The sequence below is a fragment of the Artemia sp. Qi Xiang Cuo genome, chromosome 10 (genome assembly GCF_049724085.1).
Source record: "Artemia sp. Qi Xiang Cuo chromosome 10, ASM4972408v1, whole genome shotgun sequence".
NCBI classification, from domain to species: Eukaryota; Metazoa; Arthropoda; class Branchiopoda; order Anostraca; family Artemiidae; genus Artemia; species Artemia sp. Qi Xiang Cuo.
Window position 1 is genome coordinate 57,888,144 of NC_142803.1, and position 25,722 is coordinate 57,913,865.

The 25,722-nt window shown below is 34.1% G+C and overlaps 1 protein-coding gene across 8 annotated transcripts; it reads right to left on the reverse strand.

The window, feature by feature from the left end:
* Nucleotides 1-260: 260 nt before the first annotated feature.
* LOC148947940 (uncharacterized) lies at nt 261-22,252 on the reverse strand. Of its 8 annotated transcripts, XM_089095577.1 has the most exons (5): nt 20,661-20,847; nt 13,946-13,973; nt 10,567-10,741; nt 4,643-4,813; nt 261-3,488 (listed from the first exon to the last, which is right to left on the reverse strand). In XM_089095577.1, exons 3-5 carry the CDS (start codon nt 10,607-10,609, stop codon nt 2,074-2,076), a joined length of 1,629 nt encoding a protein of 542 aa, XP_088951703.1. In that variant the 5' UTR covers nt 10,610-10,741; nt 13,946-13,973; nt 20,661-20,847; the 3' UTR covers nt 261-2,073. The 8 variants fall into 8 exon arrangements, with proteins under 8 accessions (XP_088951703.1, XP_088951704.1, XP_088951708.1 ...); XM_089095578.1 differs by lacking the exons at nt 13,946-13,973; nt 20,661-20,847 and adding an exon at nt 22,077-22,252; XM_089095582.1 differs by lacking the exons at nt 13,946-13,973; nt 20,661-20,847 and adding an exon at nt 21,958-22,037.
* Nucleotides 22,253-25,722: the final 3,470 nt, after the last annotated feature.

Genomic DNA, 25,722 nt, shown 5'->3' on the forward strand with positions numbered 1-25,722 from the left:
TTGACACCCCTTCCTCTTAAAATGTTCTTGGTATTCACATGTGCATAAGCTAAACAAAATCACTACCATCATAAAAAAAAACAGAAGACAAACAATATACGTTTCGATCCATCAAATGAAAAATTAAACCAAAGTTCCTTTATAACTAACAAAACGAAAACGTAAAGAAAAAACCCGATAGCATGAAATTACTATATTTTCGAATCAAAAAAAAAAAAAAAAAAAAAAAAATCATACTTATAATCAATTTAGCGACAAAAACAAGCAGTAGAATTAAACTGCAAAAGCAGCATTGGAAAACGTAAAGAAGCTCATAGAACACCAAACAATTATAGTGATAAAAGAAAAACAATAAAGACAAAACTTCGAGTTGACATTCATAAGAAAAAAAAACAAATTTTCCTCTAGTTCTAAGCATATTTCCAACTCTGACTTCAAGCTCTACCACTACTTAGGCAAAAATTTAGTTGGACTATCATTGGTTTTGAATGCCTTTTCAAATGTTAAATAAAAACTTTTTCCAGGACATTGAAATAAATAGGTATAATTATATATAGTCCCTTATTCCTTGAAACTTAACAGTTAATTGAATAAAAATGAGGATCTTTTGCAAGAGCACTAGAAACAGAACATTTACATTGGATAAAGACAAACACCAGAAAAACACCAGATTAGATTTTATTGAAACACCAGATATTATTTTATTAAAATCATTATAAATATGTTCACTTGTATTTATTAACACACATATTTATTTATTAATTCTAATTAAAGAGCATTTGAGATTCAGGGCCATTCTTAACTAATTTGAACTATAGCGTAAAGAGCAAGGTATTGACAAGGGGGTGAAGTTCCTCATATACGTAATAATTTCTGTTCGTTTTAAGTTTTAATTTTGCTCCTTATTTTCACTTGAAAAAACCTTGTTTTTTTCTAATTCAGACTAAAATCGAACAGAATATACTATCAATCTTCCAATGTTTTTATTAAGAGATGCAAGCAAAATTCCAGGGAATGAGACGAATTTTAGGTCAAAACAGAGGCCTTGACACATTGAAGGTTCCATGGAGATATAATGTAATGTTTTACAGATACCATCGAGCCCAAAATCAAAGGTTGTATCTCAGGTTGCACAATTTTATGATAAAGTGACAAAAATGTCCCATGCTTAATGTGATAAAAAAAACACCAGAAAAACTGTGGAGAAAAATATTGACGTTGGAGCCCAAAACAACGGTTATAGAAAACAGAGCATAAAACACGAGGACAATAGTAAAAGACCGCCATTTGCAACTGTAGACTTTAGCACTTGCTAATTGTAAGTTTACTTTCAGTGGTATTTTGGGACGGACCAGATTGCTCCAATTGTAAGTGTTAATTATTATCTGTTAATGTTTGTCTATCAACCTTTGGCTAAGCCCTATTCTTGTTGTATTCTTAAAACCAATAAATGTAATCAAGAAATAACCTAGTTTTTCCTTGTTCAAGACTCGGCAGAATCTTTGCCTAAATATAACGATCCTAGTTGATCCCCTACCTTCTTGAAAAAGTTAGCTTCTGAGAAAAAGATTTCGCAACTAAGGCTGGGACAACAGGATCGGCCTTAAAAGACCCTGGCGAAAAAAATTATAACAATATAAATGGTCCGAAGAGGACACTTAAACGAATTTACAGATAGCTGTTTGTATGTCCAAACTACTACAAAAACTTAAGACTAAATCAGATATACCGTAAAGTTCAAAAACTATTCTCACATTAATCACCAGATTTTATTGCACGACTCCATTACGCAAATACACTGAAAATGATTTTACACTAAAATCACAAAAGTTGGTCTTCAACTGATTGAAAAATTTGATCAAACAACACGTTGAAGTATTAATTACAAACTGTACGAGTATGTAAAGTTTTACTGTTTTTCTTAAGTGGTGTTTTTCTATTCAGCGTTTTATGGGCATACTGGACAGCAAATCAGGCAATGAAACTTAAGAAAAATGTCTTTTCCAAAACAGTACAAGGAGATAGGAGATAAATAGGATTTTGTGTTGACATTTTTCTTGTTAACCTATACTCTCATACACTTACAAACACGAACGAACTTTCCCCAGTTGCACTTCTTTCGTTTTTAGATGTAGAAGTTAAGCTTTCTTCATTTGCGTCAAAATCGACTGGTTTCACCTGAATGTGTTTCTTTCGGTGTTTATATAATCCAGCACTAGAAATGGAAGTTTTATCACACAAGTCACATTTGAAAGGTTTTTCTCTTGAATGGGTTTTTTGATGTTCAAGCAAATTCCAACTTTGGCTGAATCGTTTCGTACAAATATAACACTCAAAAGGTTTTTCCCCAGTATGTGTCCTTCGGTGTATAGTTAATCTAGAACTAGTGGCAAAACCTTTCTCACATATATCACACTCAAAAGGTTTTTCTCCTGTATGAACACGTTTATGATCAGATAAATTGGAGCTTGAGGTGAATCTTTTCTTACAAACAGCACACTCAAAAGGTTTTTCCCCTGTATGAGATCTCTGATGACTAGATAAACCAGAACTATAAGGGAAGCTTTTATTACAAATATTGCACTCGAAGGGTTTTTCCCCAGTATGACCCCTTCGGTGTTTCGACAAGTTGAAATTAGAAGCAAAACTTTTCTTACAAACTTCACATTCAAAAGGTTTTTCACCAGTATGAATTCGTCTATGATCAGATAAACTGCATCTCCGGCTGAATTTTTTCTTACAAATATCACACTCAAACGGTTTTTCTCCAGAATGAACTATCTGATGAGCAGACAAATTGGAGCTAGAAGCGAAACATTTCTTACATATATCACATTCATAAGGTTTTTCTCTAAGTGTTTCCTCGCTATGGATTTTTTTATGACTAGATAAGCAAGAACTAAAAGTGAAGCTTTTCTCACAAACATCGCACTTGAAGGGTTTTTCCCCAGTATGAATTCTTCGGTGTTTGGACAAGCGGAAATTAGAAACAAAACTTTTATTACATACATCACATTCAAAAGGTTTTTCTCCGGTATGAATTCTTCTATGATAATATAAAGTGCCGCTCCGGCTAAATGTTTTCTTACAAAAATCACACTCGAACGGTTTCTTTCCGGAATGAATTCTTTGATGAATAGACAAATTGGAGCTTCGGTCGAATGTTTTCATACAAATATCACACTTGAAAGGTTTGATCCCTGCATGAATTCTCATATGATCAACCAAATTTGCTTTCCTTTGAAAATTTCCAGGACACACTGTGCATTTAAATTTAAATTTTCGGGACAATTTTTTTGACGAAGCTTTCGGCTCCACCTGTTTTGCGACACAATATCGAGCATGTGGATCAATGTTACTGGGCATTTCCCGTTGACAATCTGAGCCAACTTCTTGTTTTATATAAATACTTTCAAGATCAGGAATACCAGATGTTCCATATCCTTGTTCAGTTGAAGCATTATTAAACAACGACGCAACTGTGAGAACTAGAATAAATAAAAATCTACTCAAATTAAATGGTTGATTTTTGTCGTTTTTTTATACTTGGCATACAATTGAGGAATTTAGATGATCTATCCCTTGGTGGTAAATTTAAATCATTCAATTTTACATTGTACGTCTGCTGTCCTTTTATTTATTATCTTGCACTATCAGTGACTTTTATATGAGGTAATACATTAATTTGCTAATAGGTGGTGGCATATACATAGGGTAGTCCAACCACAAGAAGTGGTCCCTGATTCTTTGGCAAAATGTCTCGGACAGATTTAAGTCTTTCCAAATATTTTCACTAGATTGATTTTAGGGGACATGCACAAAAAACAAAAAATTTAAACAAATATAAGATACTAAAAAGGAAAAATATGCAGAAGCTAAATAAAATGTTTAATTAGTGGATAGAATAAAATAAATAGAATAATAGTTAAGTGATGAAAACTAATATGGTAATAAAAATAAATTGTCGAAATGACAATATTCTAAGACAAATGAAATACATCAACAATAAGGCTAAAATAGTTCTGAAATATTGGTATCCCCCATTTCCAGTTGTTAGCTAACAGTTTATGTCAGGAAAAAGGAAACAGAATTATCAATTCACGAAAATTGTTTGCCAACAATTTGCAGACACGTAATAATTGGATGGGAAATTAAAGAATTGCAAGGCTGTAAATAAACTATCCAAGGATTGTTTTTGAGGCTAAGAGGATCTCAAGACACCAAAAGTTACATGCTAAGAATATGATAAAATTAAGAAACATAAGCAATCCCTAGCTCCCTTTTTAATGCTATAAGCTAGAAATTAGTCATCCTTTTGTGATGGCAAAATCCTTTTTTTTACAACAATATACAATTTTAGCTTCCATTTGAAGTTAATTTTGGTCCTACAAATTATCTATTCCTTAAATACTTTCAGTGTGTTTTAGTCTTCAAATTATATTACAGGCCTACTATTTGCAGGGCATATAAGACTTCAAATGTGTTGTTACGACTAGTTTAATTTTGATATCAGACTTGATGTAATTGACCAACTGACAACAATGTTCACTTTGTATAGTATATTTAGGCAGAGTGTGAGATCCGCCATTTGGTTTTGCATACTTAAATACACAGAAAGAAATTGGTATATCTGAAAACGTACGTCCATCCTCGCTAACATCTGCCTCTTGTTTGAAAGTGTCTGAATCTGGCTCAGACTCTAAAACTATGCCACGAGGAGAAGCCAAGGGATTGTCTTCCTCTTTAGGTGATACAAAAGGATTTATACTTCCATAACAATCTCTAGTGTCATTTGGGAGTGTTTCTTCGACTTCTAAAAGACACAAAAAAATATACACCCTTAAGGCAAAGCAAGTTAGTTACTTATAAAATATAGAAGACAACACAACTTTTACACTGTGCTTTAGAGATGAGAATAGAGACTTGAAAATGAAAAACGAAAAATTTTACAATAAAGCTAAGCAGAAATTCAGCTAAGAACACCAGATTTCATTATCCTGTTAAAATTCTTGCAACAATGCTTGACGTATTCTATCAGGCGAATTATAATTCAGAGCCAAGTACTACTTTGTTAAATACTAATTGGTTAATTTATATACGAGGTACCCTTTCACTAAAAGAGGTGAAAGGGTACCTTTCTTTTTGCTTTGTGAGAATCTAAACAGATGAAATTATTGATGAACTCTAATTCTATAGACTTCAGAAGAGCGGCTGTAAATCATGATATACCAATTGGTTAATTTGTATACGAAGTACCCTTTCACTAAAAGAGGTATCTAAAAGTATCTAAACAGATGAAATTATTGATGAACTCTAATTCTATAGACTTCAGAAGAGCGGTTGTAAATCAAAGGTTGACAATAAATTCAATATAAAGAAATGTTTCAAACAGTTCGTGGTAACGAACTGTAAGTAAGGAGCGACCCGGTTCGATAGTAGCGAAAATTCTAAAAAAGGAATTTTTATACCCACAAACACATCAAAAGAATCAGACTTTTATGCTGATTTCAAATATACAAGCTTCATCAAGTTTAGTTTCACCCATCAGCAGTTACCCGCCTGAGAAAATTTGCCTTATTTTCGAAAAAAGGGGGAAACGCCCCTTAAACGTCAAATAATTTTAATGAAAATCACACGATCAGATTCACCGTATCAGAGAACCCTACTATAGAAGTTTCAAGCTCCTATCTACAAAAATGTGGAATCTTGTATTTTTTGCCAGAAAAAAGATCACGGATGCGTGTTTAATTGTTTTTTTTCCAGGGGTAATCGTATCGACCCAGTGGTCCTAGAATATCGCGAGAAGGCTCATTCGGATGAAAATTAAAAGTTATTGTGCCCTTTTTAAGTGACCAAAAAAAATGTAGGGCAACTAGGCCCCTCCCACGCTATTTTTTTCCCAGTCACCCGATCAAAATTTTGAGATACCCATTTTGTTCAGCATGGTCAAAAAATGCAATAACTATGTCTTTGAGGATGACTTAATCCCCCACAGTCCCCGGGAGAAGATCTGCAAGTTATGGACTTTACCCGATGTTTACATAAAGTAATGGTTATTGGGAAGTATAAAGAAGTTTTCAGGGGGATTTTTTCTGGTAGTTGGGGGAGGGGGTTACATAGGAGGATCATTCCACGGAGGAAGTATTCATGGGGGAAGGGGCATTGCTATAAAGGAGGCGCCGGATTTCCCAGCATTATTTAAAAATACGATCAGAAACAAAATAAAAAACACAGCAATTTTTCAACTGAAAGTAACGAGCAACATCAAAGCTGAAAACGAACAGAAATGATTTATGTATATGATTGGGTTAACCCCTAGTCATTACCTCACTATTTGCGCTAAAGCTTTTTTTGTAGGCTACTTTAATCAGAGCTATTTATTCTAATTAACGGCCTTTGTGATTAAGGTGTCATTCTTAAAAAATTGGAACAAAATTTGAACTTTAGCGTAAAGAGCGAGGTATTGACTAGGGGGCGAACCCCCTAATATGCGTAATAAAAATATACAAACATAGAAGCTCGTTACACAAGTTAATTCGTAAGTTACGTCAGATCAAAATTTCGAGAAAGCCATTTAGCCAAAAAAAGTAAAATTTGCAAATTTCGTTTTAATTACTCATGTACGGTGAACCAAAATCAAAGCTGCATTAATTTAAAATGTTCAGAAATTAAATAAAAAAACAAGTTTTTTTAAATTGAAAGTAAGGAACGACATTAAAACTTAAAACGAACAGAAATTATTGCGTACATCAAAGGGACTGTCCCCTCCTCAACGCCTCGCTCTTTACGCTAAAGTTTGACTCTGTCAAACAACTTCATTTTTTTTTAAAGAATAAACAAAACTTTAGCGTAAAGAGCGAGGCGTTGAGGAGGGGGCAGCCCCTTTCATATACGGAATAATGTCTGTTCGTTTTTAATTTTAATGTCGCTCCTTACTTTCACTTAAAAAGACTTCTTTTTTTATTTGATAAATGACCAAGAAGAGATTATACAAAATTTACCTTCAATATGTGGTCAGTCATATAGGTATTGGGATGGCATTATTAGGGCCATCCTTCCCTATCCAAGGTAAGTTATAATCCTAGTCTATCCCAGTATATATTATGGATTGATGTAGTCAAATCTGGTTCTTAATTTGATAATTTTTGAATACGGAAGTTCTAGTCATTAAGTACGTATTCGCTGGTATCTCAACATTACATTAAGCAATTTCTCAAGGCCACAGATTTTACCATCAAGTATTTTTTAGTCCTGAAGGAATTTATCACTTTTCAACACTTGAATTCATTCTATTAGAATTAATTTTAGGCTCTAATAACTGATATAGCTACATCAGAATCTTGACTTGGGAACTTTTCAATAGGAAGCATTCGATAATTAAATATATATTTGTATTGATCCAAACATAACGCATTATCCATAGGCATCATGCTTTATATACACCAAGCACTATTTAAATATGGATAAACTTAATACTTTTCAACTCTTGAATTCAGTGCATCTGAATAAATTCAGCACTTTTCAACACTTGAATTCGATGTATCTGAATAAATTTAGTACTTTTCAGCACCTAAATTCGATGTGTCTGAATAAATTTAATACTTTTCAGCACTTGAATTCGATGCGTCTGAATAAATATAGTACTTTTCAGCACTTGAATTCTATGTATCAGAATAAATTTAATACTTTTCAGAACTTGAATTCGATGTATGTGAGTAAATTTAGTACTTTTCAGCACCTGAATTCAGTCTATCGAAATTACTTCATACGCTAATGAACACAGTCACACCAAGATCTTCACTTGGTGATTTTTGAATATGAAGGTTCTGACAATCATATACATATTATATGGCACATTTCACATTCTCAACGCTTTTTTTTCAATCGTATTTTTCGATTTTTTTTTCAAAACTATTTGTCAAAGATTTTTTCAATCGAGATAAATGCAGTACTTTTGATCGCTTGTATTCAGCTCTTGAATTCAATACCAAAATTTATTTTATTTGTTCATATGCCTGAAGTAGTCATATTAAGGTCTTGACTTTATGCCTTTCAAAAGGAAGGTTTTCAACATCGAGCATCTACTTGATCATGTTACAGAATTCATTACGCTGTTTGTATAAGTGATTTCGGTTTAGTACCAATAATTTCACAAATACAGTTTTTCAATAGGCAACAGACTAAAGATAATATCAACTACTTTTATAATCTTAATGAAATCTCTAGCTGAATTGAAACTTTAGGAATTTATTTTATGCATTAAACATTGATGCCGTCAAATTAGGGTCTTGGCTTAATAACTTTTCAATAGAAAGGTTTTGACAATCAAATTTATATTTGTTCAGCAACATATTAAGCATTTTCCATAGGCTACTGACTACATAAAATATCAGGTTCTTTTGAAAGCAGTTCAGATTCTTTCTAATGCAACAGATTGGATTAACAATCCACATCTTGGACTTTAACTGATGTTTTAAATACGAAACTTCATATTGATGTAAGAAATTCGTCCTTTTAATGCTTGAGAACTGATTTTTATCAAGAGTTAACATTTGATTTGTTAAAGTTTTCTAAGATAAGGGAAAAAGTAAAAAAAAGCAATATAAAATAAAAAATGCTATGTGGTTTCTATGGGTAACACAGCTGCCAAATTTTGGAAACTTTACAAGCTAAAAAGTTCTGCAAGAAACACTTTCTGAAAGAGGTAAAACGCTCTTTCATAGAGAAAGGAGAAGATGTAAGAAAAACCGACCAATAATAATGAATTGAATGGCTTGTTGGAGGCAACCACAGTTTATAGAATTATCAATATGATCATACCCTATCTCACCCATTATAAAAACCCGGACCAAGGTACGAGTGCTCCAGAGAACGTTTTTGCAGATATAAACATAAGCGGCATTAGACCTTTTCACGGGTAGACAAGCCAGATTTCTCTTGGACACGAAACAAGTGGAAACCCGCTATTACGAATAATGCACTTTGTAACCATTTCTCATTGAAACAGACTAACCCGCTAATGTAGAAATAAGTGGGAGGAGCTTTTTGTTCGTACCCAGAATGAAGAACAGAAATGATCTGCGATAAACTTACTGGATAATTCTATAAACTGTGGAGGCAACAAAGGATCTTTTCCCTCAAAGATATGTTACTAAGCTAAATTATGGTTAATCAAATATTAGTTACGCTTAGAGACAACAACAAACTTAAACATAAAATAATCTTCAGCACCCAGAAAAAAGCCTGTTTTAGCAATTAAAAAGTTAAAATTGGCATATTGAACCTAATAGTCAGGTTTGGGTTGTGGTAAGCCCTCGGTCTTCTCCCTACCCTGCAACACATTTTTGGAACCAAATAATATTTAGTGTTTTTTTTTAACTTTTCCTTGGAAATGTTCTATTTTTTTTACCGAACAATAATTACTGAAAACTGGACGGGTTGAAATTAAACCCGTTTGTCTTGCTCAATTCAAAAACTGATATGAAAAATGAAACTAGCAGGAAAAAAATACGAAACAGAATATAAACCTTGAAAAACAATACTGTGAATAAGTGAATAAGATCGACAACAAATCAAATGAAATGAATATTCTAATTAAACTTGAAAAAAAAGAAATTAACAGTAAATACATATAGGCTACTATCCTATCAAGTACCCCAATGACTAGAGCATTACTTGTACATTTATTCCGTTCTTCTTTTGTCTAACGAAACTTGCCTTGCTTTTCTCTATTCCTTATGACATACCCCAGACATATTCTAGTCTTTCAGATAATGTATATCTTTTGTGGCAAATTAATTAAAATAAAATCGAAAATAAAATCTAAGAAAAGTTGACATTTATATAAATAATTTCTTAGACAATACTGCTTTTCCATTTACAATAAATTAAGCAAGGAAAACGGGTTTAATTTAAACAAAGCAGTGACAAAGAAAAATAAACAAACAACACGTTAATTAATAACGGAAAAAAAGGAAAAAAAGTTAAATCATTTAAAGAAAAATACAACAAAACATGACAACAAGAGAGAAAAACACACAAAAGACAAAACAAATAAATAAACTTCCAAAATATTGCAACACTGCAGCACAGAACTACAGCATTGCAGTATTCTGGCAGTTTATTAAGATGTGATTTTATTTATTTGTTTTATCTTTTTTTTCTCTTGTTGTCTTGTTTTGTCGTCTGTTTCGTTAGATGATTTAACAATTTTTTGTCTTTCTTTCTTTTTTTTCGGTTGATAAAGGCTCCCAGATGTGGAGTTGAAATATTCGGATTTTTTTTTTTATTTATGGACATGTTTGGTTTATTTATTCTTTGTCACTGCTTTCCTTAAATTAAACCCGTTTTTCTCACTTAATTTAAAATTGATGAAAAAATGAAAGGAGCAGAAAAAATATACAAAACAGAATGTAAACCTTGAAAAACAGTACTGTGAATAAGTGAATAAAATCAACAACAAATAAAACGAAATGAAGAAATTAACAGCAAATACGTGCAGGCTACTATAATATCATGTACCTCAAAGACTAGAGGATCAATTTTACTTTAATGGAAACTGATTACCTTGCTTAATAACAGCACAATCAGAGAGGTTGGTTCTATCCATTTTTTACCAATCCACTCAAACATGCAGTTGGCTTTCAACTGAACTGAGGTATTCCAGGCGCTTAGAAATATACTCTAAATACTAAACAAATTTCCTTATCTTATCTTTGAAAGAGTGCAAAGTGATCAAAACCTAAAAAAACAAAATTAAATTTGTTACATGGAAGTGGAAACTTTTGAGGGAAAAAGTAAATACCTAGGAATCAATGCTAGAAACAAAAACTTAGAATTCAAATTGTTCAATTGGAGGAACACTCAAATTTAAATCCTATGATGTGACAAGTAAAGCCAATATTAAAAGAACTTTGAAGCTTATTCATTACCAGAGAATGACTTATTCATCAACAAAACTATATTTTTGTGTGAGAAATTTGTTCTTGGAATTCTGACTTTGCATTATTCAACTTTACTAAACATAGTGTTATAGTAGAAAAACTTTTTATTATTTGGGTCTAAATCCAGGACAATAAAAAATAAATTAGAAATTCTTTGAAAGGATACTACAGCTGCCAAATGAGAAAAAAAAAAAAAAAAAAAAAAAAAATTCAAAGGGTAGAACTAATAGAAGGGTATGAAGTAAAACTGTAATTAATGTGTATTGGAAATTTCACACGGCCTTTGATTACACATACAACTCTTATATCTGGACAGAGGAGAGATAACCTGGTATGTTTTTCATTATTACCAATTAATCATAATGGGAATCATAATTGTCAGCAGGAAAAAGCTGTTTGATTTAGTATGAACATGAACATGAGGCCATGGAAGTACTATTTTAAACTCAAACCTGAACTATGGTAGAAATACTCTTTGGTGACCTAAATACAAACCGTGTTTATTGATTTACCTTTGTCTCCTCACCCATAGTAAAAATTACATCAATTTGGCCCTCCAATACACCCTGAAAGTTTTGAACCAGTTCTCAAAGCAGTCATAAAGATATGAGGGATGTAAAGAAACTGGATAAAGCATTTAAATATAAATTGCGGAGCTGTGCAACAGCAGCGTAATTTCATCAAAATTCGGGGGGGGGGGGGCAAAGTTGAAGCAAATTTTCCCAATTTAAGTGTTTTTGAAAGGTAAAAACTAAAAAATAAGCCATTTGGTACCATAAAGGTACTTTATAGTGCTATAAAGATAAATAAAAAATAAATAAAAAACTGATCTGTTTCTGTTGATGCTTGAAATATGCGGATTTATATTAAATTTGACAAGATTTTGGAAGAAATTAAATTTCAGCTGGGGGGCAAATTGGGGTTGAGGGAGGTGAGCAAACCAAGAACTGGGATGGGCAGTTGGCCCCTCCTACCCCATATCAAATTACGCCCCTGGTTGCAGTGGACGCTAATGTAAAATGTCCGTAAAATATAAACCCAGTAAGTGCCGTTGGTAAAATAAGGTAAAACAAAGTACTCCCTAGGAAATATAGGGTGAAATTAGTGTTTTAGAGTTGCCCGGGAGCTACAAGACCAGTTGAGCAGTTTCATTTTTCAGTCTATCATTTTTTCAGCCTATGATGAAAATTTTAAATGATTTTGATTTCTGTGGGCTTAAAAAAGGTAATGCCCCTCCTGTAGAATTTCATCAGTTTAATCAACAGTTTAGTTTATTCCTTTGGTATTCTTGGGACTAGAGTAATACCTCAGTGCTATGACAGTGCCTCATTTTGGACTAAATTACAAAAAACAATTTCGAACTTCACTCTTGTTTTTCTGGTTCTTGTTTTGTCACAGTTGATTAAATTATGGATAAACGGATTGAAACAAGAGAGACATACAGGCAGAGTGCACGGGAAATACATAATCTGGGCTATATATTTGCACAATAGGGGGTAAAGAATAGCAGATCTACACATATATATATATATCCTTCTCAATTATCTCTAACCTACACCTTTACCCAAATTTTTCTTTCATACCTTAGGCTAAATATCATAACTGTAAAGGGAAATGAAGTTCTTACTTACAGCCTTAACTTTATAAAAAAAAAATAAGGCTGTAGATTCTCTTTAACCACAAACATAAATTTATTTCAGGTAATCTTTCAACATTTTAATATTTAGTCAAGTAAAAATATGGTTTCACCCAGCATTTGAGTAACAGAAATGGTTTTGGCACCAAAATGTCCAAAAGAAAAAAATTACTTAATAACATATCCAGAATCATCCGTGCAGAAATCCCCTTTTTTTCTGGAAGAAGAGGGAGGAGGGGGTGTGAATAATCTCAAATTGACAAATTTGGTTACTGCTGTAAAACAACCATGAAACGTAAAAACTAAAACAAAAAAGAGCAAGCAAGAACAGTTCAATAACAGCTTCGTTTTGGTTAGTATGACTATGAAAGAGTCCCAACTTCGGTTTGATTAAAAAGCTATTGAATAAAACACAAATTTTGCTTAATCACATTGATTGTTGAGGTAACAATAGTCCAAAGAAACGTTGAAGCAATTTTTCCATGGCACTGGCTACAAGCAATAGTGCAGAAAAGGTCACTCTTTTTGCAAGTTCATTGAAGACAATCACAATCACCTTTACAGCTGCAGTGAATCAGTTTGAGAAGGCTTTCAGGAGCAGATGGTATATCAGTTATAACTGGTTGACAAAAGTTTCCAGCCCCTGTTTTCAGACTTCCAGCCTTTATACAGACCAGTTCCCAGCCCCAGATTTCAAGCAATTCTGTATATGTTATACAGCAATTTTGTTTGAACATTTTTGTGTTCATGTGTGCAGATGCTACACAAATTAAGATTCCGATTTTTCATCCCCCTCTGACCTTGCTTGGGGTGAAAAGGGGGTATTAAATATAGGTTTTTTACCATTCTGATGTTATTTTCGGTCTTTCCAGACTAAAATTAATAGGAATACAACCTTGCAAACAAGAAAATAGTGCAAATTACAAATCAAGATTTCCCCACTTTTCCCTTACAAAGGGTTATTTCTGCATGGGTGATTTCAGGCGATTTTGAATATGCTATTAAGCAAATTATTTTGAACAATCTGGTTTTTATTTGTGTGCAAATACTGCACATATTAAGATTCTAATTCTTCACCCCCCCCTTTGACCTTGTTTAGGGTGCAAACAGGGTACTAAGCGATAAAAATTTTCAATTCTGATGTCATTTTCTGATCTCCCCGGACTTGAATTAGTAGGAAACGACCTTTCAATCCAGAAAATACTGCACAAATTAATATTCTGATTTTGCATCCCCATCTGCCCTAGCTTGGGGTGGAGATGGTAACCTGAGTGATGGAATTTTCCCATTATGATGTCGTTTTTGGTCTCCTTGGGCTTCAATTAATAGGAAACAACTTTTTAATTATATATTTTTAACTAATTACCTTTAATGTGTATCCATCCAGAGCACACCTAAAACAAAACTTTATAAAGGAGGTGGTCAACAATATTCAAGGACTGGCTTGAAACTTTCACTGGCCTAGATCAAGATATCGAAGGCATCAGTAAAACTATGCTACAGAAAATCAAACTTCATTGAATGATAGACCTGGATGTTGCAACAAGGTGAGTAAACAAACTGAGGAGATCTTGGACATTGTTTTACCAGGAAGGTTTATTATTCCAGTTCTTACAGCCTGCTCTATACCACATTGTAGCTATTGCTGTAATCATTTCGACAGTTTTGATAAAGGGCTTCAATACAGCAATGAAAATCGAATTTTCTGGTCTTAAGTTATTTTCTTTCCACAGATTTCCCGATGATTTCAATCACAGTGTAATATCCTCCTACTGTGCCCTTTTTCATGCATTAATATCTGTCGTCAAAAAGATCAACCAACCTTTGGACATAGCATAGGGGCTATATTGAAGTCTAAGGGGGAAGAAATATTAATCTGGGAGCCCTTCAGAAAATTCAGTTTTAACATTTTCAAAATATGAAAAAAAGCTTTTTTTTCAACTATTTGGAAAAGATCAACTAAATGGTTACCCCGAGACAGTGATTTGATCTGCAATCGCCATTACCAGTAGTCCAAGTTTGCGATTAGTCAGAGTTGCAAGCATTTGCAGTTGGAAAGTAGTTGCAGTTGGAGGTGCTGTCAGACACAAATAGTAACAAGTAGACACAGTCGCAGTTGTAAATAGTTTCAGTTGCAGTCATAAATACTCACAGACGCAGTTGTAGTAGTAAAGGCAGCATAAATAGTAGTAGAAGGAGTAGTAGGCCTAGTTGTAATAGCCTTGCAAGTTTCAATTTAATACCCCCAACTGTCCACATGATATGGGTGACACACACTTCTGACAGTTTGTGCACACTGCACATACAGCGTCATTTTATTTAGTTCAAAATTCACTCCAACACCCCCTAAAAGTTTCACTTTGATGCCAATAGTCATTCCAGAGATATTGCAGATGTACTCTTTTAACTACCCTATTTAGTTAAACAAACCACCCAAAATGCCCCTGAAAGTTCCAACTTAATACCTTTGACTATTCCAAAGATATCACAAATATATCATTATAGAAGTTCTAATAACACCCCTTGCTATTCCTGGGATATTGCACATACACCCTTCTGACAATCCAGATGCACATAGTAGTTTCAATTTAATTTTACAACCCCCTTACCTTTCCCTCTGATTCAGTTCCTGAGACTTTATATCTATGCTATTTTGACATCTGGATCCAACTATAGGCTACCATTTTTAATCAGTTCAATAATAGAAGCAGCAGTAGTGATGTAGTAACCATGCAATCTTCTACATATTACACCCAAATGCCGCTAAGACACTGATAATATGCCCTTTTGGCACCCGGATGTACATAATAGCTTTTGATTTAGTTTTATAGCCACATAAACTTTACCTGAAAGTTTCTACTTAATATCCTAACCTGTTCCTGGAATATTGCACCAGTGTCATTATGAAAACCAGGATGCAATTAAACTCTTTTGATTTAGCCCTGCAGTAGTAATTTGAAGCATAATAGTAGTAGCAGTAGCCCATAGATTTTCAACTGAATAACCTCAACTACTCCTTGGATATTTCTTACACACTTTTGAAAACCTGTACATATATAGTATGGTCTGATTATCAACTTTCATTGACAGTTTCATGATACATCTGTCTGACAACCCTCACGCACTTAGTTTCGTTTTAGTCAGTTCAACATCCCCCCCCCTCAACAAAAAGCATTAATAATATTAGAAGTGGCAGTGAAAGTAATAGTAGTATGTACTTGGGGCCTTTTGACTAGTACTACATTCCCCTCAACACACCATGCAAAAAGTACAGTAACAAAGTAGCAATACTACTTGGCAGTTTTAATGGCCTAGTAAAATTTGTTGGCATCCTGTCTGAAAATATCATATCAGTGCTCCCATTAGCCACAAATTTTTGGAAGATTCTCCCAAAAAACTGTCTTCTCGAAAAAAATTAGCTCCCCCAAAATCCCCTTTCTTTGGGGTTGCCACCCCTAGTGCTTCATCACTAGTGATAATCCATCCCTAGTAACTATCACTCGCACTTAACTTGATAAATTGTTTTCACTATTTTCCAAAGTTTTGTCTCAATTAGCCTATTTACTACACATTATACCATTCATCCCTGTACCATTTCATCAAATATCCTCTTCTGGCTCCTGGTAAAGAATTTCATTTGAACACATTTATGTTCAGTGTAATTCTGAGCATTGATGCAAAGAGGGTTATTAAAGTTGTTACGTAAGTGAATGAAATTTTACAGAATAGATATTCTGCTCAAATTAGGGCATTGAAAATTGTGTTAAATACCTAAGCCTACCTCCACAACTTCTATTGATTGAGCAATTATTAACCCTGTGTGAAGGCTAATCCTGAGATATAATTAATTGAATAAAAAAAAATTGTGGTAAAATTGGATTTGTCATTCAAAACCTTTACAAAATATAATCTTCTTACCATAAAAATTGCAGCCCCTCCCCTCTACCCCCTTAATGATACAAAACTAGGCTATAGATATATTCAATTTCGAAGAATAGTTGATTAAAATGGAAGGGACCCCGAAACATGATTCATAAAAAAATTGTATATTATGGCCAAAAGTTAAAATTTTGCTATTATTTCCAGATTGTTTTCTTGTAAAGTTTTTTATTATTTTCAGACTTTTTTTTTTTTTTACAAATGGTTGGACTTAATTTCTTACTCTGCTAAGTGATATCTGTGTTTGAAGATTGATCAAACAGTTTGTGGTAATGAACTGTAAGTAAGTCAATCCAACAAGAACCAAAACTCTAAAAAAGAGCAACTACAAAACAAAAAGAGCTGTTCGTTTTTTATATGTTTTTATTTTACCAGGTGATGTATCTCTTCTGAAATATCTCTTCTCACAGGATGTATGTATCTTTTCTCATGCTGCTGCTTTTTAAAAGTTGTTCAAACTAAAAGCTCATTAAGTTTCAATGTTGCTATGTGAAAATTTACTTTTAAGTTGTTGTTATCCTTTTTCCATGTGGACAAGCTTCTGCTTACTCCACTTCTTGTCAACTGAAAGTGAATATTTGTCCACATCTCAGACAAACAGCCAAATTCTCTCAAAATTGTCTATTTGTCACTTGGAAGAATCTTAAAAGGGCTGGTAGCTATCAAGGTGTACATACAGTTAAAGCAGGTAATGGGAAAGCTGGAACATGGAAGATTAGTAGAATAAAAGAGCAACACTACAAAGTAGCAGCAATTCTCTGTTTATTTTGGGGATTAGATTAGGGCAAAACTAATATCACAGCTTCACAATGCGTGTGACTGCCAGGCTGCAGATCAATATTGTTCTCCCAGAAAATCAAATGGTGTTCTTTATAGTTGTAGTATAGTAAACAATGAGTATCAAACATGCAGTTGTGTATGCATTATTTTTATAATACCAATGGCATTGGAGTGCACACCTCCATCCATAAAGTAAAAGCAGTAACCTATGTAAAGTATACTTCAGACATTGAATACTGCACTCCACTAGCAGTTTTAGAGTAAATATTACCTTAAGTTGCATGTCCAGTGAGATAAGGTAGTGATGACCCTCCTGTTGAACATCTTGCTGGTGGTGTGACATGGCTATGGTTTGGCATCCCAGGTTAGCCTCCACTCTGCACTGGCCCAGTCCTGATCAACTCCTTTGTATGGTTTGAGACTGGATGGTGGAGTTGGTGAGACTGTTTCAGTGAGGGACAGTGTGTAGAGAGAAGAAGTCCTGGCGCTCATGCCAATAGCAGTGGGAGACTTACAGCTTCTTTGTGTGACCTCTTGTTGTACTTGCAAGAGATGAGGACAAAAATTGACTTGAGAGGTTGTTTTCTAGCAGTTTTCAAGTAGCAATTGTGTCTCCTCTCTTTCTTCAATAGGCTAGGGTGGGGAGTTTGAGGGATACAAGGCATTCCTCATATGGCTTGTCTTGCAAAGCTGGTATGAGCTTTGTTGCTTGCCTTTGGACACTCTTGAGTGCTTTAATGTCCATTTTATAAAGGGGAGACGCTAGGGTTATTCCAAATTCCAGGTGTGCATGCACAATAGCTTTGTACAGCTTCTTGGCCATGCACGGCTTCCTGGTGGTAAACATTTGTATTACAAGCCCTAGGGCTTGGTTTGCTTTAGCAACTTGAGCTTGTGTGTGGTTGTGGAACTTGAGTTCATCATCAACAATAACGGCCAGGACCATCTCCTTGCAAAGAGCTTCAAGTAGGTCATCTCCAATATGGTAAGGTTGCCTAGGGTCGTCATGTCCAAGATGCAGGACTTTCCATTTTGACATGTTGAACTGCAAACCCCACTCAGATGACCATTAAGATAGTTCATCTAAATCTACTTGCATTGTTGAGTGATTGGGGCTAATTTAGGCTTGTCCTAAGAGCTTGCAATCATCAGTGCAAGCATATAGTTTCAGTGAGTTTTTGAGGTGAGTTGTACAGTTGTTAATATATATGCTGAACAACATGGGCCCCAGGATTGTGACCTGTGGAACTCCACTAATAACAGGAATTTCATCAGAATAAACAGATTTATGAGTGGCATCATAAACTACTACCCTCTGAGTTTGTCCAGTAAGAAAGGCTTCAACATGTACCGATTTGATAAAATGGTACATATAAAATTATGGAGCATAATATTTATCGCTAGTAAATGGTTTGCCACTGATTAGATTACACTGTTAATTGTGATTCAGAAAACTATTGGTATTTCTAACTGCAAGCTATACTAAGTTACACTTGTTACTTTTGTGCAAATTTTATGTATGAAAAAGTTCGTTGCTCAAAACAAAGCTGTCAAAATACAAGTTGTGCTGTATATACACAGTGAGTTTGACTTAGTTCAACACAGTTCATTCTCTGAAAGCCCTTTGCCTTTTTAGACCCATGATCAAAAAAGCTACCCTTTCCTCATAAAATAAACCCTATATGCTGACCTATAAGTATAACGCACAACCAAATAACCCCCTTTTTACCAAACACTCAAGTCAGCACCACAAAAGAGAACACTCACAAAAGCTGTCAAAACATTCTGTCAATACACAAACACGGCAACGCGTCCTCTCTGAGCGTGTTGTCCATGATTGGAATAGCCTTCAAGCTGAAACGGTGACTGCACCCACGGCTGCATCCTCCAAGTCCAGACTGAACAAGGAATGGAATGACAAGCCATGGAAATATGAGTGGGACTATCCATCCCACTCAACTATTGACTAATACCAACTTCATCATAATGACTGTCTTGCTAGGAGGCTGATGCTGCTTTGGGCTTAAATTGCATCTCTCCAGCAGACCTCTCTTATGGCGTGTCACTGGGCCCTAACACAGAGACGAAATTTTGCCATCATTGACCCAGAGCACAACAGATCCAGTATGGATCTTAATTTCGCTCCGAAGTCCAAATTAAGGTAATTAAGGTAATATGTAAAAAAAGGACAAATTGAATAGCTTAAAGCCCTTGCCTAAAGGGATGTGAGGTTATGTTATCCCCAGAGGCATAGTCATTGGACTTTGCAACTATTCTAAACAAAATGGCAATCTTAAAATTTTGATTGGATATCTTTGTGAGCAGGACAGCAAATAGGGGCACGGAAAGGGTCTGCTTACCCTTCAACTAATTTTGACTCTTAAACATAGCACTAGAACTTTCAATCTCTAGTTAAATGAGCCTCTTCTGATAGGCATTACTGTAACTCCTTCTATACGAAGTACTTAGGCAAAAAGAAAAAAAAAATAACAAAAAGTCTACTTTGCTCGTTACTTAGGTAGTGCTATCAAAGTGCATATGATCAATCAATAAGAAGCCCTAACTTTTATAGTTACATAAGCTAGTGAAGAATCGCAAAAACACAAACTTAACCATAAATATAAAATTAAATATCTAAAAATGCCTCCCTTTTGGTTTAACATGTCTCCTACTGGCAAGCCATTATTTTGCAGCTTCAGAGCATGTTTCAGAGGACTCATGGAGAATACATAAAAATTATGGTAAATGTTAAGAATAGTGACTCTCTAGAAGGAGACATGCTAAAATGAAAACTGAGACATTTTTAGTTTGCAAATTTTATGATCTTCTAAATGTTTTGTATTCTTGATAATTCATCTTCATCCCCCCTCTACATAGCTCTAGGCTAAATATGAAATGAATAAAAATAAAATGTACCACTGAACTCCTTTTCAACATGATAGTTGTTACCCTGACAATGCAACTTCCCCTAGATAAAAGACACATACCCTAATAATGTATTTGTCTATTATTGTCCCTAATAATTTATTTGATAATGTATTTGTCCCTAATAATATATTTGATGGTTCTTTACATTGCTTGATCTATTGTAAAACATGTCACTCTGTGTTGATACTGGAGACATCCAGTTTAGCCAAAGTGATTGTGCTGAACATCAGAAAAAAAAATTATTTTAAAAGTTAAAATTTGAATAATAATAGATGGAAACATGATAATCTGACTATTTAGTTCATTTCTATTTTTGTTTAATCTACCCTTTTCTGACTACTAGGGATTACAAGATTGCAAACAAGACAGATCTAATACCTTAAATTGCAGCTAGGAATACCTATCTGAATTCTGACAAAATAAAAATACTCCACCTAAATTTACTGTTTTCAATCTACTTCTTTGTTAGAAAGCACTTGTACTCTATTGTTTGGGGTCCTTCTGGCTTCAAAGTTGGTCGATTCTCCTCCATGGGATTGAATTCATATTCTTCCAAGGGGAAAAAAAAACTAATTGGGCTTTTTCATAAGGGCCAAACAAGGGAAGTGTAGGGTCCTGCTACCTTTTCCCTGCAATTTAAGAGTAAATACTTGGCAAGTACCCAAATTGCTCTTACAACAGGACTCTCCCCTTCTTCTGCTTGTCAACCCTTCTTCTTACCATTTTCAGGGCTTCTTTTATACAATATCAAAACTTCAATAATATATAAGTGAAATAATAAATAAGTGAAAATGTAAAGATGATGTTGGGTAACAAAAAGATTGATCAGGTGGGCAGCTTCACTTACCTTGGTAATATTAATAGTAAAGATGGTGGGAGCAGTGGATGTTAAAAGTAGAATAGCCAAGGCTCAGGGTGTTTTTTTCATAGTTAAAAAAGTTTGGAAGAATGGGAAGACAAGTCTGCAAACCAAGATTAGAATATTAGGGGATACCACCAGATGGCTAACTTGACAGTGTATATATATACAAATCTTTAAATTAGCCAACCAGGAAACTGGTATTTTAAGCCTAGGAGTCCAGCTGGACAAAAGGAAACATAGCAAATGGATGTTATATTTAGACTGAGGATGCAATTCTAGGTATATATTTGCACATTAGGGGGGTAGCCTATATACTCTATGAATATATAGCCTAGGTCCCAAGAAATTCATGAATTTCTTAGAAAAACTGGAAAAACAAGGAAAGAAGTGAAGATAAAGACTCTCCCCCTGCAAAATTAGGATAACTAGGATTATTCTGCATATTATGGAGTAAGAATTGTTTTCTTAATACATTTCCTTATGTCCAGCTAGACTCTTAGGCTTAAAATACTGGTTGGCCGGTTTAAAGATTTGTATATATGTACACTGTCAAATTAGCCATCTGGTGGTATCCCTGCCCTACCTAGGTTAGCCTAACTTCAATGGCTAGGCTAGCCTATTCTCCACATACTTGATATTGTCCAGGTTTGAAGCAGAAGTCATCTAATAAACCTAGTTTAGCAATTCAAGAGGTAATAAAAATTAAGACAATTAAATGTAAACCAACATATAAAAAAAAACCTGAACAAATCTTCTTCCATTAATTTATTCAGCGACATGCAGGGATTACCAACCAAGATGGAAAATCACTAGATTCTATGAAAAAACACTAAATAAGCACATAAATTACTAGATTATTTACTACTAACCACAAGAATTATAATATTCTTTATCATTGTGATTGATATTTGTTTTGTTTCTTTACCATATTTTATACAGGTGCACCCATAGACGGGGTAAAATTACCCCCCTATATTTGGAAAAATACCTTCAGAGTTCAGATTGATGTTTTGTTTTTACTCAAGGGGAAATCCTCTTGAAATTTTGAAAAATTCCTATTCGAATCTTTATGCAGTGAATAGAAATAAATCCTTGCTTCCTCCCTGTATGTTCCAAAATTGGAACATACCGAAATTGGAATCCGAATCACTAAAAATCGGTTATCGAGGATCTAATCGAATTATTTGCTTTTAATTTTTATTTTCCTTGTCGATTCAAAATCCCAGTTTTTCCTCAAAAAATGGGAACGATTTTTTTTTTACTTTAGTTGAGCAACTACAATTACTGGGACACCAGCGACAATTTTGAAAATTGCCTTTTTATATTTTAATACAAAAAAAAAAATTCTGACCCTTTACAAATTTCAATAGGCATCGGTCTCACTGCTTTTTTAATGCGAATAATAGTTACTTTTTAATTATACGGAACACATCCAAGAATTGAAGTAAGGTTAATCCTAATGGAACGCGGTGTAGGGGTCAAGAAACCTAACCTTACCCCCACCCCGTAATGTGCAAATATATAGCCCAAATTATACAAGTCAATTGCATTCTTTCACCCATTATTTGTCTCTGTGGCTATGAAACTGGTTTTGATAAATCGTAGATTATCCTTGTTATCCTTAACATACTTTCATCCCCTTACCTATCCCCAAGGGCGGCGGGGGTCATGCTAAATATAAAGGTATAGTTTTGGAACCTTTAAACTATGCTATCAAAATCGTAATATCGAATTTTTGATCGAATTTTTTTGGGGAGGGAAAGGGACGTAAGATGGGGGCTTGTAACCGTCAGATCATTTTGGTCAAATGAAAGGGACATAAACAATTTTAATTTCCGTTAAAATAAACCCTCTCCCGATGTTCTAGGACCGTTGGTTCGATACGATTACCCATAGAAAAATAATAAATTATAACGCATCCGTGATCTTTTTCTGGCAAAAAAAAAAAAAAATTTAACATTTTTTCATATAGGGGATTGAAGCCTCTACACTAAGGTTCTCTGATATGTCGTATCTAATGGCGTGTTTTTAATTAAAGCTCATTGAATTTTAGGGTGTGTTTTCTATCTCTTTTGAAAATCAAGCAAATTTTCGCAGTTTCGTACGCCATATATCGTGAAAATCACTAGACTTGGGGAAAAATCACTGGTTTTAGAAAAAAAAACATTATAAATCACTAGCTAGAAGAAAACCACTAGGCAACTTAAAAAATTACTGGAAATAATGATAAACCACGACGGGTGGTAACACTGATGGTATGGGCGAAAAACCTTCCGCCATCTACTTTCCTGTGCATTGAAGTCTAAAATGAATAGATGCCTCAAAAAGCAAAAAAGAACGGGAAACTTTGCCTGAAAAAGCCATAATGATGACACGGCTTAATTATTTTGGACATATTTGGCCTCTAATGGTTCATTACACATTGCAGAAATCGGGCCGCATCTTTTCGAACGATGGCCCAGAAAACACTATGTTTTAAGGCAAAGTTTTCAAATAGATGCATCAGCGTGGATGAGGACAAGTTCTAAAAGAAGAATATTGGCTAATTTGACTTTCGCTTTAGTTCTTATGCTGCGAAGGAAGCACAGAAGACAAAAAGAAGAAAGAAATTCAGTCTGAAACAACAAGATTTTGATGCTATAGTCATGGTTATATTCGTTTCAAAGCCTTGCCAAGAACCCGTCCTGATTTGACCAAATCGCTGCGGAAAGCTAGAGAATTTTTCAAGCACAGAAACGGACGGAATTTCCGCACGGATTGCTAAATCCGGAAGGAATTCCGCAAAGTGTAAATGAACAATAAAGGTCTAATTTTCTAAAACTGTTTCAAAAAGTTTAATCTAGTACTCCTGTCAGATGTTTTAAGTTAAAGCTTTGTTTATTCTAGCAAAGTTGACACCTACGTAATCTAGTCAACGTTTATGTCAAGAGATTATTCAAGTGAAGTTTCTATTTTGTAGCCAAATATCTAAAAGATTTGGATGATTTTTTTTTTCAAATTTTGATTAAAGAGGCTGATACTGGAACTTACAATTTGAGTAGGATTAAGATATTGCACTAAGTGGTGTGCTTAGCTCTGTTTGAATGTATTTCCCCAGCCTAATTATAAGAAATGAATGATCTTAGAAAATTGAGAGACGACTCATTTGATAAGAAACTCAAACATCTCTAACCCTTTTTATTAAGTAGCAAAATCCATTGGAGGCAGGAGAGTATTCGGTGGGGGGGGGGGGGGGGTACCAAGCACAAGTACCAAAGCCCCAAAAAATTGATAGCATTTCTCAGTTATCATTTATTGCCACTCCATACAAAATAATGCAACAAACCCATAAAGGACAAACAGGCGTTTTCGAACGGTGTTTCAGCACACTTGATAGACTATTTTGCATCAATCACAAGGCAGATACAACAGGGTAGAACAAATCTTTAAGGGACGTTCGACAAAAAATACTAAAGGATTTACGAGCATTTTCCTTTTTCGAATATTAGCGTCCTAGATACTAGTCAGTGGTATTACAAACTGTCAAGATGTTTTCAAAATAATATTTTTACTTTTAAGACTGATCAAGATAATAACTATAAAAAGATAATTTCAAAAAACTGAAACCATTGAAGCAAACTAAAATAATAATTAAACAAGAAATAATTAAAGTACGGTAAATACCGATTGCCACTGGCAACATTCTAAGACACCTGAAGTGCCGCAACAATAAGGCTAAGAACGAAGTTGAAATATCGTCCTTTTTCACCCTCCAATCGTTTGCTGACAGTCTATTTGGGAAAAACTGAAGCACAATTTCTAGCTAACAAAAGTGGTTTGACAATAATTCATGGAAATGCACTAATTGGACCAGATATATAAAACTGCCAGCATGGAAAGTTAAAGGATTTCTTGTAAGCCTAAAGGGACTTCCCTTGGCCTTACTGTAAAATTTAAAGCATGCTAAACTGTACGAAACATTAGCAATAATGAACTCTTTATCCACGTTAAAAGCTAGAACCTAGTCATCCTTCTTTGATAGCTTTTCGATCTAGCTTTTGAATATTGCACTTGAGATTTTCTAGCAATTATCTTTAACAATAATTCAATTTCTTAGAGATTTCTCTAACAATGTTAGCTAACAGAGTTTTTTTGGGTGGCAGAAACATAGTTGTTGGGAAACCTGTTAGCTATCGGTTTCTGTTTGGACAGTCGAAAAAATTCTGTTGTTTCCTTTTCTTAATTACCAGGCTGCACGTTGGCAGATGGTCTTAAAGATAAAGAATCACAGAGGAAAAAAACCATAATTTTGCATGTTATTGAACGATTAATCTAAAAAAACAAATTTTTTCCAAGGGAAGTAAAGAGCGAAGTTGAAGCTTAAAACGGACAAAAATTATTGCTTCACAGCCTCTCTGATATATATATATATATATATATATATATATATATATATATATATATATATATATATATATATATATATATTATATCAATCAAACTAGTACAAATAAACCAACTAATTATGTTTCCCCGTGTTTCTAGGATTATAGAAAACTAGTGCTTTACTGAGAACACAAAAATCAAGTATTAAAAACAGGAATATTGATTTGGGAGTGAAAAGTGAGTATGAAGCCTGACAAAAATAAACTAAT